Source organism: Crinia signifera, chromosome 11 (genome assembly GCF_055691185.1).
Source record: "Crinia signifera chromosome 11, ASM5569118v1, whole genome shotgun sequence".
Taxonomy (NCBI): Eukaryota; Metazoa; Chordata; class Amphibia; order Anura; family Myobatrachidae; genus Crinia; species Crinia signifera.
The window spans coordinates 47677222-47691924 of NC_139227.1; the positions used below are offsets into that span (position 1 = coordinate 47677222).

Below are 14703 nucleotides of genomic sequence, written 5' to 3' on the forward strand. Positions count from 1 at the left end.
TATTTAATGTAACAGAATGCCATCCGCGTGTGGGCATGGAGTGTGAAGCAAGAGAGGCGTACTGGGTCTTTAATGATCCATGAAGGAATGCCATTGTGGAGATCTGCAAACATTGGCGGTTCCTGGGATGATAATGCTATGGTTATTTCATGAAACGTATCCGAAAGAAATAGGTCTCCAGAAATTGCTTTATTCATTAGGCGGAAATTTCTAGAGATGGAAATCGGTGCACTTGGGTTCTATGGACCAGAAAGCTGAATACTTAATATATTTTTTTAAACAGGCAGAGTGCAATTAAGTCTATGCAGCTCTAGCCATGGAATATGCAAATCTGATAGAACACCCATCTTCACCTGAGTAATTAAGTATAAATTACAATATTCTAGTGCTCTGCCTTTCTGAAATATTTTGGTGTTGCTGCCAAATGGAGTCATTTCCCTGCCTGATCAAACATTTGACCTCCAGTTTACCAGTTGTAAAACACTTACCGTATATTAATGGATGTTAATTCAGCCAGGTTTTGCGATATGGGTGCATTTCCTCTTTGGCATGATCTGGGCCGGTGCAAGGTTTTTTGGCACTCTAGGCAGAAGTTCAGCTTACTTTCTTTGGACCTAGGGGATAATTGCCACCTGATCGCACGCAGTGGTGTAACAATAGCCCCACAGACCCCGCCGTGTGGGCGCCAGGGGTTTGGGGCTATCGATGAAGCGCTGCTGCCTGCCGGGACCTTCAGATCTACTTGCCTGCAGTCCCGACTCCTGGCGCTCCTCCTGCTGCTGCTAATGAAAAATAGCCCTCACAAAATGTCTGCCTCCTTACAGCAGACAGGTTTTGAGGATGCTAGAGCAGTCACTGCAGGCTCAGAGTAGCCAGAGACTTATTCGGCAGTTGCAATGAAAACAGGCATATCAATGTCACACACGCTCCCCTCAAATGCTTGCGCACACCTGTGTTTTTCCTGTCACAACCAGAGTTTTTTCTGGCACGCCTGCATTTTTCTTGGCACTCCCATGAAACGGCCGGTTACCAGCTCCAGACGCCTACTTCCTGTCACACTACGCAAAATGACCGCTTCATCGCTGATGCTGGGTTCGGTAAACCTGAATTAGAGTAAACCGCCTCTGTACTCCTGAAAAATGGAACCAAAATGTTTTGTCCGCAGCTTTGTAGCGTAAATCTCTGTATTAGCCCCAAAGCCACTTGCATGTGCTAACAAGAACATTCCCTGTCACCTGCCCAAAAATGGCCGCTATGAGTCTGGCTGTGGCTTAGGGGGCACCGTGGGCCTAATTCGTGTTTGGATGGATTTGCACAACCATCAGGAATTGTTTGTACAGCAGGAGGCGTCTGTAGAGGATTGGCATCTCCCGTTAGCATTAGCAAGGTTTTGATGCTGATTCGATGCTGATTCCCCCCGAATCAGCATCGTAACTTCAGAACACCAACATCATGATGGTGTAAGACACTGGTCAGCCTATGTAAGATGCAGCTTACTCTTACTAGCTGTCTAATCTGGACAACCCAGTACAGAAAGTACACTTCCAACGATGCAGACCCTGGACCCATCACGCCTTCTGCAAACACACAGCACTGCTTTTACCAGGGAGATATAACGTAACACATTAGAATTGCACAATATGGGCAGACTTGGTTAATGGGTGTTTGAAGAAAGAAATGTATTTTCCAGGTAATGACCTCAGACAATGCCCTCAGCCCAGGTGATTGGAAGCGTGGAAAGCAATGAGGCTCAATACTACAGTATGCTGCAACACTATACCTGCCCACCCTCCATGCTTGTTGCCAGGGTTTACATGTTCATTTGTCAGGTGGTTGCATGCTCGTTGCCAGGGGTTTCTATGCTCATTGCCAGGTTTTTTTATTTTTCTCTACCAACGGTAGCTGGATGCCTGGGGGTTACATGCTTGTTGCTAGAAGTTACACTCTCTTTGCCAGGGGGGTTACATGTTCTTTGCCAGTGTTTTTTGCATGTTGCCAGGGGTTTCCTATGCTTGTTTCCAGGGGGTTACATGCTTGTTGCCAGCGGTTAAATGCTCGTTGCCAGTGGTTTCTATGCATATTGTCAGGGGTATTTGCTCATTGCCAGGTATTTCTATGACTGTTGCCAGGGGGTTACATGTTCATTGCCAGGGGTTTCTATGCTCATTTCCAGGGGGTTATATGCTTATTGCCAGGGGTTACATGCTTGTTGCCAGCGGTTTCTATGCATATTGTCACTGGTTTCTGCTCATTGCCACGTATTTCTATGCTTGTTGCCAGGGGGGTTACGTATTCATTGCCAGAGGGTTGCAGGCTCACGCCAACGCTCCCAGAATCCAGCAATTCCAAGTGGCGTTATACATTCTGTGCTTCTCTGATGGTATAGGTCCAGCAAAACCTCTAGCATCTGTCTCCGACAAATCGGCAGACATATTTGCAGGTCCGTTTTAGCAGATTCTGTGCCGGACAGCCAGACCACATGGAATCTGCTCGACCCTGCACCGACAGCTCCCCCCGCAGCCGCTATGGCTGCAGTGCCCTAGCTACGCCAGTGTCTATGCCAGGTGTGGATGGAAAGGTCTTCAGTGTCAGTAGAGCGACATACAAAAGGTTAACACTGACAAAAGGTTGCCATGAAAATGAGGCGCACATGAAAAGATCAACATGAACTTTTTGAGGGCTTTTGTGACAATTAGTATAGCACATACCCTCACACCTTACTGTTCCCAATCTGAGGCCACATGGATGGTAAAGTATTAAAAAGCCCCCCAAAAGTTGACCTTTTCATGTGTCGACATTTCAACCGGATACCCCCACACCCAACACCCGTTGTGAAGCCACACTCTACACCGTAACGCATCTACGCTCCTGTGATGCCACTATATCAATAATATATATCTAGATATATCTGTCTATTCTATATAATGCCATGTCTGCCACATTGCTGTGGCGAACAAGCAGTTTAATGTGTTTGCCCAGTTTCGAAGGCTGTACCGTTACCGTACCGTATTCCTGTAGCAGACTAGTCTAGCAGGGAGATTGCAGAGAAAGTTGGAGTTTGGCCCCGCCCCCTCCAAGTCAGCTGATTACAAATCATGTGATTGCATGTCCTCATCCTCACACACCGGCAACATGGCTGCGAGAGAGGAGTGAGTACCTGGGGCTGCTGGCGTGGGGGTTATAATTAGAACTATCGCAGGAAGCCTGTGTAGAACTTTAAGTCCCAGCGTGCCCTGGCAGCAGAGTATATATGCCTCTAATCTGCAGGAGAGGGACCCGGGGGATGTCCAACTTCTGTGCTCTGACAGAAGCTGTGGCATGCTGGGACTTGTAGTTCCACAGTTGTATAGCCACAGGACAACTGCTGTTGTTACTGTCAGACCCCCTGAAAGGCCTGAGCAGCCAGTGTGGGGAGGGAGCTGGGGGTCTAGGAGGTCTTCCTGCTATGTTTTCTGTCCTAGGGATGGGATAGCCAGAATGCAGCAAGTGGTGGCATCTGCTGCTGGAGGTGGGTGAGGGGGGGGGTGTGGTGGTGGTGGTGGTGGTGGTGGTTTATGCGCCGGATGCATGCAAGGGGGTAAGCGCTGGAGCTAGCAAACGGGATATGGCACTAAATCGACTAATTTAGGTTGACATGCATTGGGTTGATCACTGAAGGTCGACACCTGCAATAGGTCGACAGGGTTGAGAATGGCAAGGTCGCAAGTGAAAAGCTTGACATGAGGGTTTGACGTTTGTTTAAGCCGAACTGGCGACAAGCCATACCATCCACTACGGCATGGTGGGAGAATAAAATAGTGTGCCGAGCGCAGCCGTACACTTTGACGGCATCTATGTCAACATTTGGGACAAAAAAAATGTCAATCATATTGCTCAGTGTCTCCTTTTCATCAGCGATGAAAAGGAGACACTGCTACGTGGCGGAGGGGGAGCGCAGACGCTGCTGCTGTCACTTTGATGGGAGGAGGGAGGGAGCAGCGGCACGGGGCTGGGGAGATCAACGCTGATCTCCCTGGCGCTGACCTCCCGGCACAGCGATCGCCGTGAAAAATTGGCAATCATTCAATTTATATATACCGGAGGGTACACACCAACAACCCCACATCCAGTTTCATCAGTGGAGCAATCTCCCAATTGGTAATATAAATCCTAATATGGATGTTTTATGACATTTTAACTGTCAAATCCTGCTACATACCACCTTATGTCACTCATGTGACAATCCCCCCATCCTTTATTTTACATTTTAATGTATTTTGTTGTACATTGTCTAAGTTACATTTTATTGTGTTTTTGCATTTGCTATTATTAGAGTTAATAAATATCATTTATTTAGATTACCGTCTGAATAAATTATTCAGCCAGCGCTGGCATATTATTTTTATTAGTGATGTGATTTACTCTGGTTGGTCATCGCCATGGTGAATGTAGAATACTTTATAGTGCTTATGACCGAGGATAGAACTTGCAGCGTTAAACATTAAGTGTCGTAAACCTGCGGCTTAATAATTGTCTTAAAGAAAAATCAATGGAACTTTGAAATGGGAACATGAACTTTGACTTGTGATTTCTTCAGCACTACTGTTCGGATGATAGCAATGGACACTGGCTTGTGCTGATCTTCATCTGTTACGTTACCTTCCCTGTTCCTGCAGTATGTACAGTTTGCACTGTGTGTCACTGTGATTCTAATTAAAACATTTTACAGTCTTCATCTATCGTTTGTGCTTTGATTGCGAGAACTTGTCCCATAAGAGAACAATGTATCGGCCTGCTATGTATAGATTATGTTCTGCCCTAACCAGACCCTGCTTTCTGTGTCTCTCTGCAGCACAGATGCTTCCATACTGATGCTTCCATACAGTGTTGCTGGCCTCCCATCTGTAGTGTTCACGCTGGGCTGTTTTAGCGGGGTGCTGCGCCCTGCCCGATTTGCGGTGCCCTGCTAAAAGAACCTAGCCTGTCTGTCCCACTGCCGGCTTCTGCAAGCCACTTCGGCGGGCAGTCCCACCATGCCCATCCACATTCGTGACATTGCCGGACAGGCCCACCCACATTCGTGCTGTCAGCGAGCCCACCCACATTCATGCTGCCGGCGGGCGGGCCCGCCCCCATTCGTGACGTCGGCCTTCCCCGCCGCATTCAAAGTGCCCCTTTTCCTCCAGCACCCTGCCCTCCTGGGATGCTGGAGGGAACACTACATCTGTATCACTATTTATTGGGTTTGGTTTGTTAGGTCAACAGTGTCTAGGACAGTGGTAGCCAACCCTAGCCCTCGAGAGCTACCAACAGTTAACATTTTCCAGACAACCTAGCTGCTGCACAACTGCACTCATTAATCCCTGACATATTTTAAAAGATACACAGATGGAGCTAATTAGCTCACTTGTGATTCTGTGAGGAGACCTGCAAAACATGCACTGTTGGTAGCTCTCGAGGACTAGGGTTGGCTACCCCAGGTCTAGGGGGTCAACGCTGGGCAATCCGGTCCTTAAGATCTACCAACTGTCCATGTTTTGCAGATCATCTGTAGATCTGCAGAATGTGTCAGTTAGGAATAAATGCAGCACATTTGAAAATGTGACAGTTAGTAATGACTGCACCTGTGCCCCAGCTAGGTGATATGGGAAACATGACAGTTAGTAATGACCGCACCTGTGCACAAGCTAGGTGGTCTGAGTAATGGGAGAGTAATCACTACATCTGTGCACCAGCAGCTAGGCAGTCTGGGAAATGTATTCTGTTGGTAGATTTTGAGGACCGGTTTGGCCAGCCTGGTCTAGGTTGATCCCAAAAGGTTGACTTGCACAAGATCTGCATGGAAAAAAGTTGACCTGAAAATCATAAACTCCTGAAACTTCGACATTAGTTTTTGGGTTGTAGAACATAGACCCCATTATCATAGTCCACGTGGATGTTGAAGTACGAAATGTTCAAAAAATAAAAAGTTGAAAATCTCATGTTGACCATTGTCAGGGTTTTTTATTTTTTTTATTTACAAGGTAAAAAGGGGTAAAATGTTCCACCAAGCAAACCAGGCACATTAACTAGTTAATATAATTATTATTATTTGCATTTATTTAATATAGGCATGCCCCAACTGTGACACATCCCAGCATGCCTTGCCATAGTTTTAGCATTCCCTAACAGCAAAACTGTGGCAAGACATGATGGGACTTGTAGTTTCACACCAGCTGGAGGGCCATAGTTTAGACATGCCTGATTTAAGAGGTGCCATATAGATCAAAACTACAAGACCGGATAAACAAAGTAACCCAGTTTTGGTAAGGTAGCACCACCTGTAATTTGTATATGTCAGCAGAATGCCACGTCGGTGGTTGTGGCATAGGCGGAGTGTTTTGTTTGCCCATTTCCTAGAAGTCGGATGTCCGCAGCTATGAGTGCGATCTCTTAGGCCACATCTCCAGCAAACGCTCACAGCCCGGGTAAGGGCTATACGTGCATTAAAGACTGTTGGGTTTATTTTCTGCATGGTAAGCACAAGATCTGTTTTTCCGGCTCTTCATTTCAATAACAGATGTTGTTTATTAGAAGCGCGCGCGTCACGTCGCATATCAGAAGCGCAAAATACTGTTAAGGATGTTTTTCAATAAGTAACTAATTGAATTGCTGTGAGGAAATCAATACGCTTGGAGAATGCCAGAGTGCAGCGCTTTATGGCTCCTGTTGTGCTGCGTGTGCATTAAGACATCTCTTCACTTCAATAAAGATTGTGTTATTTTCTAGCCCTTCAATAGGATTTCTCGGGTCTCCGGGTTCAGCTTCTCTTGTCCTAATTGCATCTGTGCTGACAAAGAATTATTTCATTTTATTTTGCTGTTGGTTATTAAATTCTACCGGTGAATATGTGCAGGGAGCGGAAAAAGAAATTGCATTTCATCGAACGGACAAAAAAATGAACTCCTTTTTGAATGGCCGTCCCTTCCATGTCTATAGGCCCGGCGTCTGATGCCAAAATCCCAGCACTTTCTTCCTCTGTGGGTGTCCACGACAGCCATAGAGGAAGAATAAATAAATGTGCCGAGCGTCGCGAGGCACCGGGCCCGCTGCATGGCGAGCGCAGCAAGGGGGGGGGGGGGGGGCGATCCACGTCTCCCCCTCCCCCCCCCCTTGTTGGTATTTTGAATGCCGGGATTTCGTATCAATAAAGGGTACTTGTGTATTATCTGGGCGCCCGATTTTTTTCATCGCATGCCACTACTTATGCGATTTTTCATTGTAAAGACCGATTTTTTTTTTTTTTTTTTTTTTTTTTTTTTTTATTGTATAGTCACCCATGGGTGATTTCATACCCCCCCCCCCCACTATCCAACTACGCATGGAGATGATTTTATATAGCGTGGTGAGCGGACGCGGATTACTTTACATGTATTCTGCGTCCCCTCGCGTGGCTCGCTGCGCTCGCAACACTATATAAAATCAACTCCATGCGTAGTTGGATAGTGGGGGTATGAAATCACCCATGGGTGACTATACAATTAAAAATTGGGTCTTTACAATGGAAAATCGCATCGCATGAATTGTATGCCACTATATTGCATGCGATACAATGAAAAAATCGGGCGCCCAGATATTACACAAGTACCCAAAAAAAAAAATATATATATATATATATATATATATATATATATATATATATATATATATATATATATATATATATATATATATATATATATATATATATATAATTTTGATAGTTGGAAGGGGAACGCGAGAGTGTATGGGCCATTGTTGGAAGGTGGACGCGAGCGTGGGTATGTGGGCCATTGTTGGAAGGTGGAACGTGAGCGCGTGTGTGGGCCAGGGTTGGTAGAGGGGAACGCGAGCGTGTGTGGGCCAGTAATATCAGGGAGGGTGTGCAAGGATGCTATATCTATAGGAAAGAGGGTATTTTGGCTTGTCCAGGATTGAAATAAATAATGATCCATTCACAGGGGAGAATCAGGGTTATTCCATAAAGGCCTTAACAAGGGATGGTACGATTTGAAGATGATACAATCTGGCACAGAAAGCCAGATTGGTCAGATCCCTCTCCACCCTCCCCCTCGATTTCTGCCGCTGGCATGCTTGCTGCATCTTATTTACATACAGTGGCTGTAATTAGCATACTGTCCAGGCTGATTAGCATATTATACAGCCTAAATTTTCTGAGTGCAAACTGGGAGAGGGTTCAGATTAAAAATTAAATCCGCCCTGGACACTGTGCCTGATTCTGTCCCATTCGCTAGGCTGCGTATATTCGTAGGTAAACACTGGACAGACGCCCGAATACACTTAGAAGCATGGGCCACACAGGAGAGAAATTTTTCGATGGTCACTGACCATCAAATGGTCTTTCTAACCTGCGCTAATAAAAATTATTCTAAACTGTGACATCCGCCGCCCGCCCCAAGCAGGGGTACGTCCTGCATTTCTATGGGTGTAAAACGCTGGCCGTTCCCCCTATATCAAGCCCTTTGCCCTTCCATGCTTGAGCGAACGCCTGGCGAGTGTGGAACTCGACTAAGGCGTTCATAGATGCGCATATTCGTGTGTGGGCAAACCCCTTTCATCAGATGGGGGAGAGCATATGGCTTCCTGCAAGCGTGCCTGAATCACCCTCATAGTTCCTGCCCAAATCCACTCTACAGATTGTGAAAACTTTCTGATAAACGTACATACGTGTGTGTGTGTGTGTGTGTGTGTGGTTCCCGGATCGCCTTTATTGGTTTGACATACTCTTATATCGCCACCTGTTTGGTAGCGATATAAGAGAACGTCAAACCAATAAAGGTGATCCGGGAACAAAGTGCAATCTTCCCACAGAGCTCACTCATCTTATACACAGACCATTGTATTGTCAATTAGCGGAGGATATTTGGTGACTGCGTGCGAATTGGGAAATCATTGGACATGCACCTATATGCACTACATAAACATTACTAAGCGCCCAATGTAAAACCAGTTATTCCCAAGTATATTATATGCTCAAACTCCTATGGACTAAATGTAGTTGTTTACATACAAAGAGATAACCGCGTATTTCATATATACAATCAAATGAAAACCTGCTGAATCGGAGCCACGTAAGTGACCTACATGTCGGCCAATTATTCCTCACTTGATGGGACACAAAAGAATCCGTATATTTTTGCAAAGCCCCGGAGTTTAATCTTCTTTATATTCATATGATTGAGATGATTATGGTGATTTCCGTGAAGAATCCAATCCTCATTCATATGCAGAGGTGCCAGCGGTGAAGGCTCTGACTTTAGTCTATGTTTTTAATGCAAATTTCTCGACAAAAACATTGGGTGAGATGTATCAAAGGGGCGAGAAGTTGATAACCAATGAGCTTCTACCGATCAATTTATAGAATTCGCACTTGATAAATGCTACCTCAAAGCTGATTGGTTACTTTGGGAAACTTGTCCATTGTTTTCACTGCTTGATACATCTCCTAACCAGTCATTTACACAATGAAAATCCCTAACTATGGGCAGTATTAACTGCAATACCTAGGCAAACTATCAGTTCAGGGTTTAAGAACCTCCATGCGTGAGCAGATATGGTCAAATCAAATTGACAGAAGTACTTATTAAGCCACCTGTGCTCCATCATGAATATCCGGTGATATTTTGAGCACTGAATTTGGGAACCATTGGGCTATAGACTAGTACAGGGGGTAGGCCATCGTCCTCTCCCAATAAATACATTAGTCTACTCCTCCTGCAGGACTCATGCTGAGTAATTCATTTAAAACTTCTCTATTAACCTAGAACTCAAAAACCTGGCTTCTGTGTTGTATAAAACCACATGTAAAATGTACAATCTCAAATGTAAGCTGTCATGAGCAGGGCCCTTGTGCTCTTACTTAAACTATCTTTGATTGCACTAAATCCTGCAGTTCTCTGCCCCCTGATACTTATGCCTGCTGATACAGCTATGGTTATGTGCCCTGTACTTGTGCTCTATTGTATTCAACTGTAAGTCACAGTCTCCTGGGTTATATACACATGTTGTCATTACTCTGTCAGATGTATAACATGGCAGGTGTGAATGTGTTCCTAAAACACCCCCACTATCCACGCCACCCCGAAGCGTGGCGAGCACAGTGGAATGCGTCCTCCCGACCTTTTCATAACCCCACTATCCACGTCGGCATGGAGTTGTTTTTATATAGTGTGGCGAGGGGACCGGATTACTTTACATGTATTCCACGTCCCTTCGCTGCGCGAGCCACTCTATATAAAATCAACTCAACGCCGACAGTGGGGTTATGAAAAGGTTGGGAGGATGCGTTCCGCCACCCCTCGCGGGGCTCGCTGCACTCGCCACGCTTCGGGGTGGGGGGGTGCCTAAAAATCTCATTGCAGTGTAGTTAAGTTAAATGTATTGCACCCTATAAAATCGCATGCGATTTTGCGTGAGGTGCGATGGCATGCAATGCGACAGCACTAAAACGGGACATGCGATGAAATTTTCTTACGCAGAATAGCCCTGGTACTAGATAAGTACCATAAATTAATTTGACACTGTAATCGAACACGGGTCTCCAGCATGTAGAGCCGCGCAGCTATCCACTACACTAAGCAACACTGTGATGTGTACGGTCTGTAGAGTGCTGGTATCATCAGTGGCATCCGTAGCGCTATTGGCGAAACGTGAGTCGTGGCCACGTCTGAGACGATCCCTTTCTGGATTAGCGCTGCTGGAGATCAAGTAATGTACTGTATTCCGGTCAAGGTTGACCCCTCCCTCCACCCCTGGGGGAGGGAAGGCAGCGGTTGACTTCAGCTACATTCAATGGTCTAGTTTTAATAAATATCACTTTCCAAATATGAAGGTAAATATTTGGATAGGATCATTACACTACACAGCCCATTTGCTCGCAGCGATGTTCACGGGCGTCTCATTACGCACAAGCATCTCATACTGTATTGTAAGCGCGCTCCGTTCAGCGACTGGTGGGGTTCTATTGGCACATTACAGTATATCACTCCAATGCTAGCTTGATGGAGCATTAGCCACCCAGTGGTGTCGGATTGTATTGCATGGCGGACAGGAGCGCAAGAAGAAAATTGTAACGCCAGAACCTCCGCCGCGGCAATGATGAGAGGCGCTACATCTGTATGTCAATGTCCCCTGCTGATGCAGCTATGGTTATGTGCCATGTACTTGTCCTATATTGTATACAGCTGTAAGTCGCTGTCTCCTGGGTTATATACTCTGTAATAGGGCGCTACGGATCCCTTGTTCTCTGCCCCCGATACTTATGTCAGTGCCGCCTGCTGATTCAGCTATGGTTATGTGCCCTGTACTTGTCCTCTATTGTATTCAGCTTTAAGTCACTGTCTCCTGGGTTATATTCTCTGTACAACACATTTATGGCAAGCTGCTCAATCAGATTGTGATGTCACTCAGGTGCTAAAAGGGAGGGTTAATTAAGGTTAGGAAAAAACATTTTGTTTCCCAATTGCACACTGAGTGAGAAATAACACCACATAATGATCAGATAATACACAGATCTTGGTTGCGTATATCTGCAGATATGAGGATAAGCCCCCAGGCTGTGCATCAGTGCTTCTCTGTGTCACAGGGGGTCCCTATTAGTGGGTATGGGTCAGAGGTGTGGGCCCCCATCATGCCAGCACAGGTGGACCACTCCAGGGCAGCACACTAATTAAAATTAGTAGGTGTTAATAAGAAGCACATGAGTGCTATGTAAGGGAGTGAAAGGTGTGATTAAAATAATTAAAAATATATACAATGTGATAGGGAAAACATAAGCGTTAATAAAGTGTTAGGGTGTGCTAACCTGGAGCAGCCCAGCCATACCAACACAGGGGGAACCACACTCCCAAACCCATCCCATAAACCGTAACGGGTGTCGGATCCCGACTGTTAAAACACAAACAGACAGGTTCCTGACGGCCACCGGCTATTCTCCCTCGTGGGGGTCCACGACCCCCATAGAGGGAGAATAGAATAGGTGGCGAGCGCAGCGAGCCCGCAAGGGGCTTTGTTGCGCTCACCATGCTGTCCATGAGTCCAGCCAGTTGCGATCCCGACGTCTGGCTAATGACTGTCGGGATCCCGACTGTCGGAACCCTATACCACACCCACAGTAACATATATGTCTGGGTCTAATAGCCCAGTGTAAGGCCACATGATAATGGCTTACCTGGAGATACCCCTGGCTTCTCCAATGGCACTCGAGTCAGCAATCCCTCCTAAAGCTGTGTACACATGGTACACTTATCGATGGCAATATGGTCGCTGAGCAACCATATTGCGCGCTCCCGTTTTCAGTCCCCTAATGGTCGCTGGTCGGAGGAGCATGCTCCTCCAACCAGCGACTTCCCCTGCCTTTTCTCCCGGCAGTGTGTCATTTTTATATATAAATGAGATGGTCGCTGATGAAAACTGGACACTGAGCAATATGATTGCTAGCAATATATTGCCAGCGATCATATTGTGTACGCACCTTAATGCTGACCCATCTATGCCTCTCTAATACCACTTTCAGACAGTACTTATTACCGGGTAAAATGCAGGTTTTTAACCGTTTCAAAACTGTAATATGTGCGTTGTGAAAGGTCCGTTTTGAATTTACCGGTTCAAGAAAACCGGTAATTCAAAACGGTTAAAAATCAAGGTCTTCGTTTCAGTGTCCCTGTGTAAAACGGTAATACCCCTTTCAGACTGCAGTTAAACGGGTAATATACCATTTATGATATATAAATAAAGGAGGAGGATGATGATGATAAAAAATGGATTTGGTCCTTACCTGTCTCAGATGCAGCAATTTCTTAGATAAACTATCAGCACTCTATAACTTAAAAAAAAAAGTCTACAATTTAATAACTTTTATGAATCCTATCTTTCACCTTTTTATGAATATAAATTATATCGTGAAATGAAGGCCACAGAATCCTTCGGGTCATTCTGTGTTTTATTAAACATCGGAAAGCAGAACAGTATATTTCTCTGTCTGTAATACTTCCCTATAAGCTCTTAGCAATCTATCACGCGGTTAGCCTTTATCCCTAAATGACTGCAGAAGAACTTCAGCCTGTTTATAATCGTATGCATCAGTCATGCACTTTCTGTCACGCTATCACCAGCTGGCCTCTTCTGCAATGTATATCAGTCATTGTGGTAATCAGGGCCGGCGCCACCACTAGGCAGCCTTAGGCACTTGCCTAGGGCACCAGCCACTGGAGGGCGGCATTTTGGAGCAGGCCCCCCTGGATGGAGGTTGGCTGAGGCCAAAACTCTCCAGCCCACAGCATCACCCCTGGTGGAGTGACTTGGCGGCCTTGAAACGGCAGGGGTACGTTTCCTGGAGCTCTCTGCGGGTAGATCAGGGGAATCCCCAGGTCCCTCCCGCACCGCGTCCCCCGTCTGGTGACACAGCCAACCCAGGACCCCCCCCCAGTCCGGTAACACGCCCAACTCACGTTGGAGTGCCGCCACCCCCCCTTGTGCGAGCACCACGCCAACAGTGCAGGTCAGCAAAGGCGCCGGCACAGAAGCCCTGCATGTGCGCATAGGCAGAAACATTGGTCCCCCGTGCGAACGTGCAGGGGACCAATGAGTATTACAATCAGGGCTATAGTGCGTTAATTAAATAGGAGCACACTAGACGATATGCAGAATAATATCATTAACGTTGTTGCCGTTATTGTGCAAAATCAGTGGTTTTTTTTGTAACCTACAGCATTGAAGTAATTTTGATCCATGTTTAAAAATGTGTCACCGCACACACACACGCACACGCTCAGTGCAAAGTAAGTTATCTAAAACTTCTTGCGGACGGTAATGTATCAGAGCGCGCATTCTGAGACCCGCTGCTTTCTAGAGGTTTGTTTCTTTAGTTGTACAAGCACAAATGTCTGTAAATTTGGATAGTTGGCGCAGAACGTAGGCTCATTCCATTTGCGGTGTTAAACCTGCTTTGTGCCGTAAAGGCCAATATTACAGCGTCCTGTCTCCATTTCTTCCTGAGGCAAGGCAGTAAATTGGAAAACCCAGATACAAGAGGAAAGCTCCTGGATTAAAAGGTTACAGGTTTATTGGCTTAATGACAGGAGCGACACAGACACTTCAAAAAGAGAATTTTCTTAAAAAAATATATATATATATATATCACCAACAGAAGTGCGCAAGTCCTTAGAATAGTCCAATAGGGTGTATCACCCAAATTTTGCTTCTTTCCTGCACTGTAGTCTGAGTCTGTGAATTAGACCGGCTGCTCCCTCTTAATACCTGGATTCACAGGTGGAAGATTTCTAGAAAAAGAGACCGGGGCGCTCCATAGTGCGTTATCAAAAGTAAACCGTTTTTATTTCAAGGATTTTCTTCCAGCATTAAAAGCAATGGGTCACGTACCCTAAAAGACAGTTTTTAAAAAAACACAACCGCAATGTACATCAGCATAAAATAAACCTCATAGGTGTCGGAGCTGTGCTTGCTCCTTCAGCAATGTCCACGTCCACGCTAGGCCACACCCCTTATGCGTTTCGTCATCCAAGACTTCGTCAATGATGTACATTGCGGTTGTGTTAACCGCCTTTTAGGGTACGTGACCCATTGCTTTTAATGCTGGAAAAAAATCCTTGAAATAAAAATGGTTTACTTTTGATAACGCACTATGGAGCGCATATGTATATGTATGTGTGTATATATATATATATA

General features: G+C 45.7%; 1 protein-coding gene across 2 annotated transcripts in view; it reads left to right on the forward strand.

Moving 5' to 3' along the window:
• Window positions 1-3044: 3044 nt before the first annotated feature.
• Window positions 3045-14703, forward strand: part of PEPD (peptidase D) — a 177179-nt gene continuing 165520 nt past the window's right edge. For both annotated transcript variants that reach the window (XM_083165224.1, XM_083165225.1), the window contains exon 1: window positions 3045-3149. In XM_083165224.1, the coding sequence (XP_083021350.1) occupies window positions 3106-3149 (44 nt within the window). In that variant the 5' untranslated portion in view covers window positions 3045-3105. The remainder of the gene's footprint in view (window positions 3150-14703) is intronic.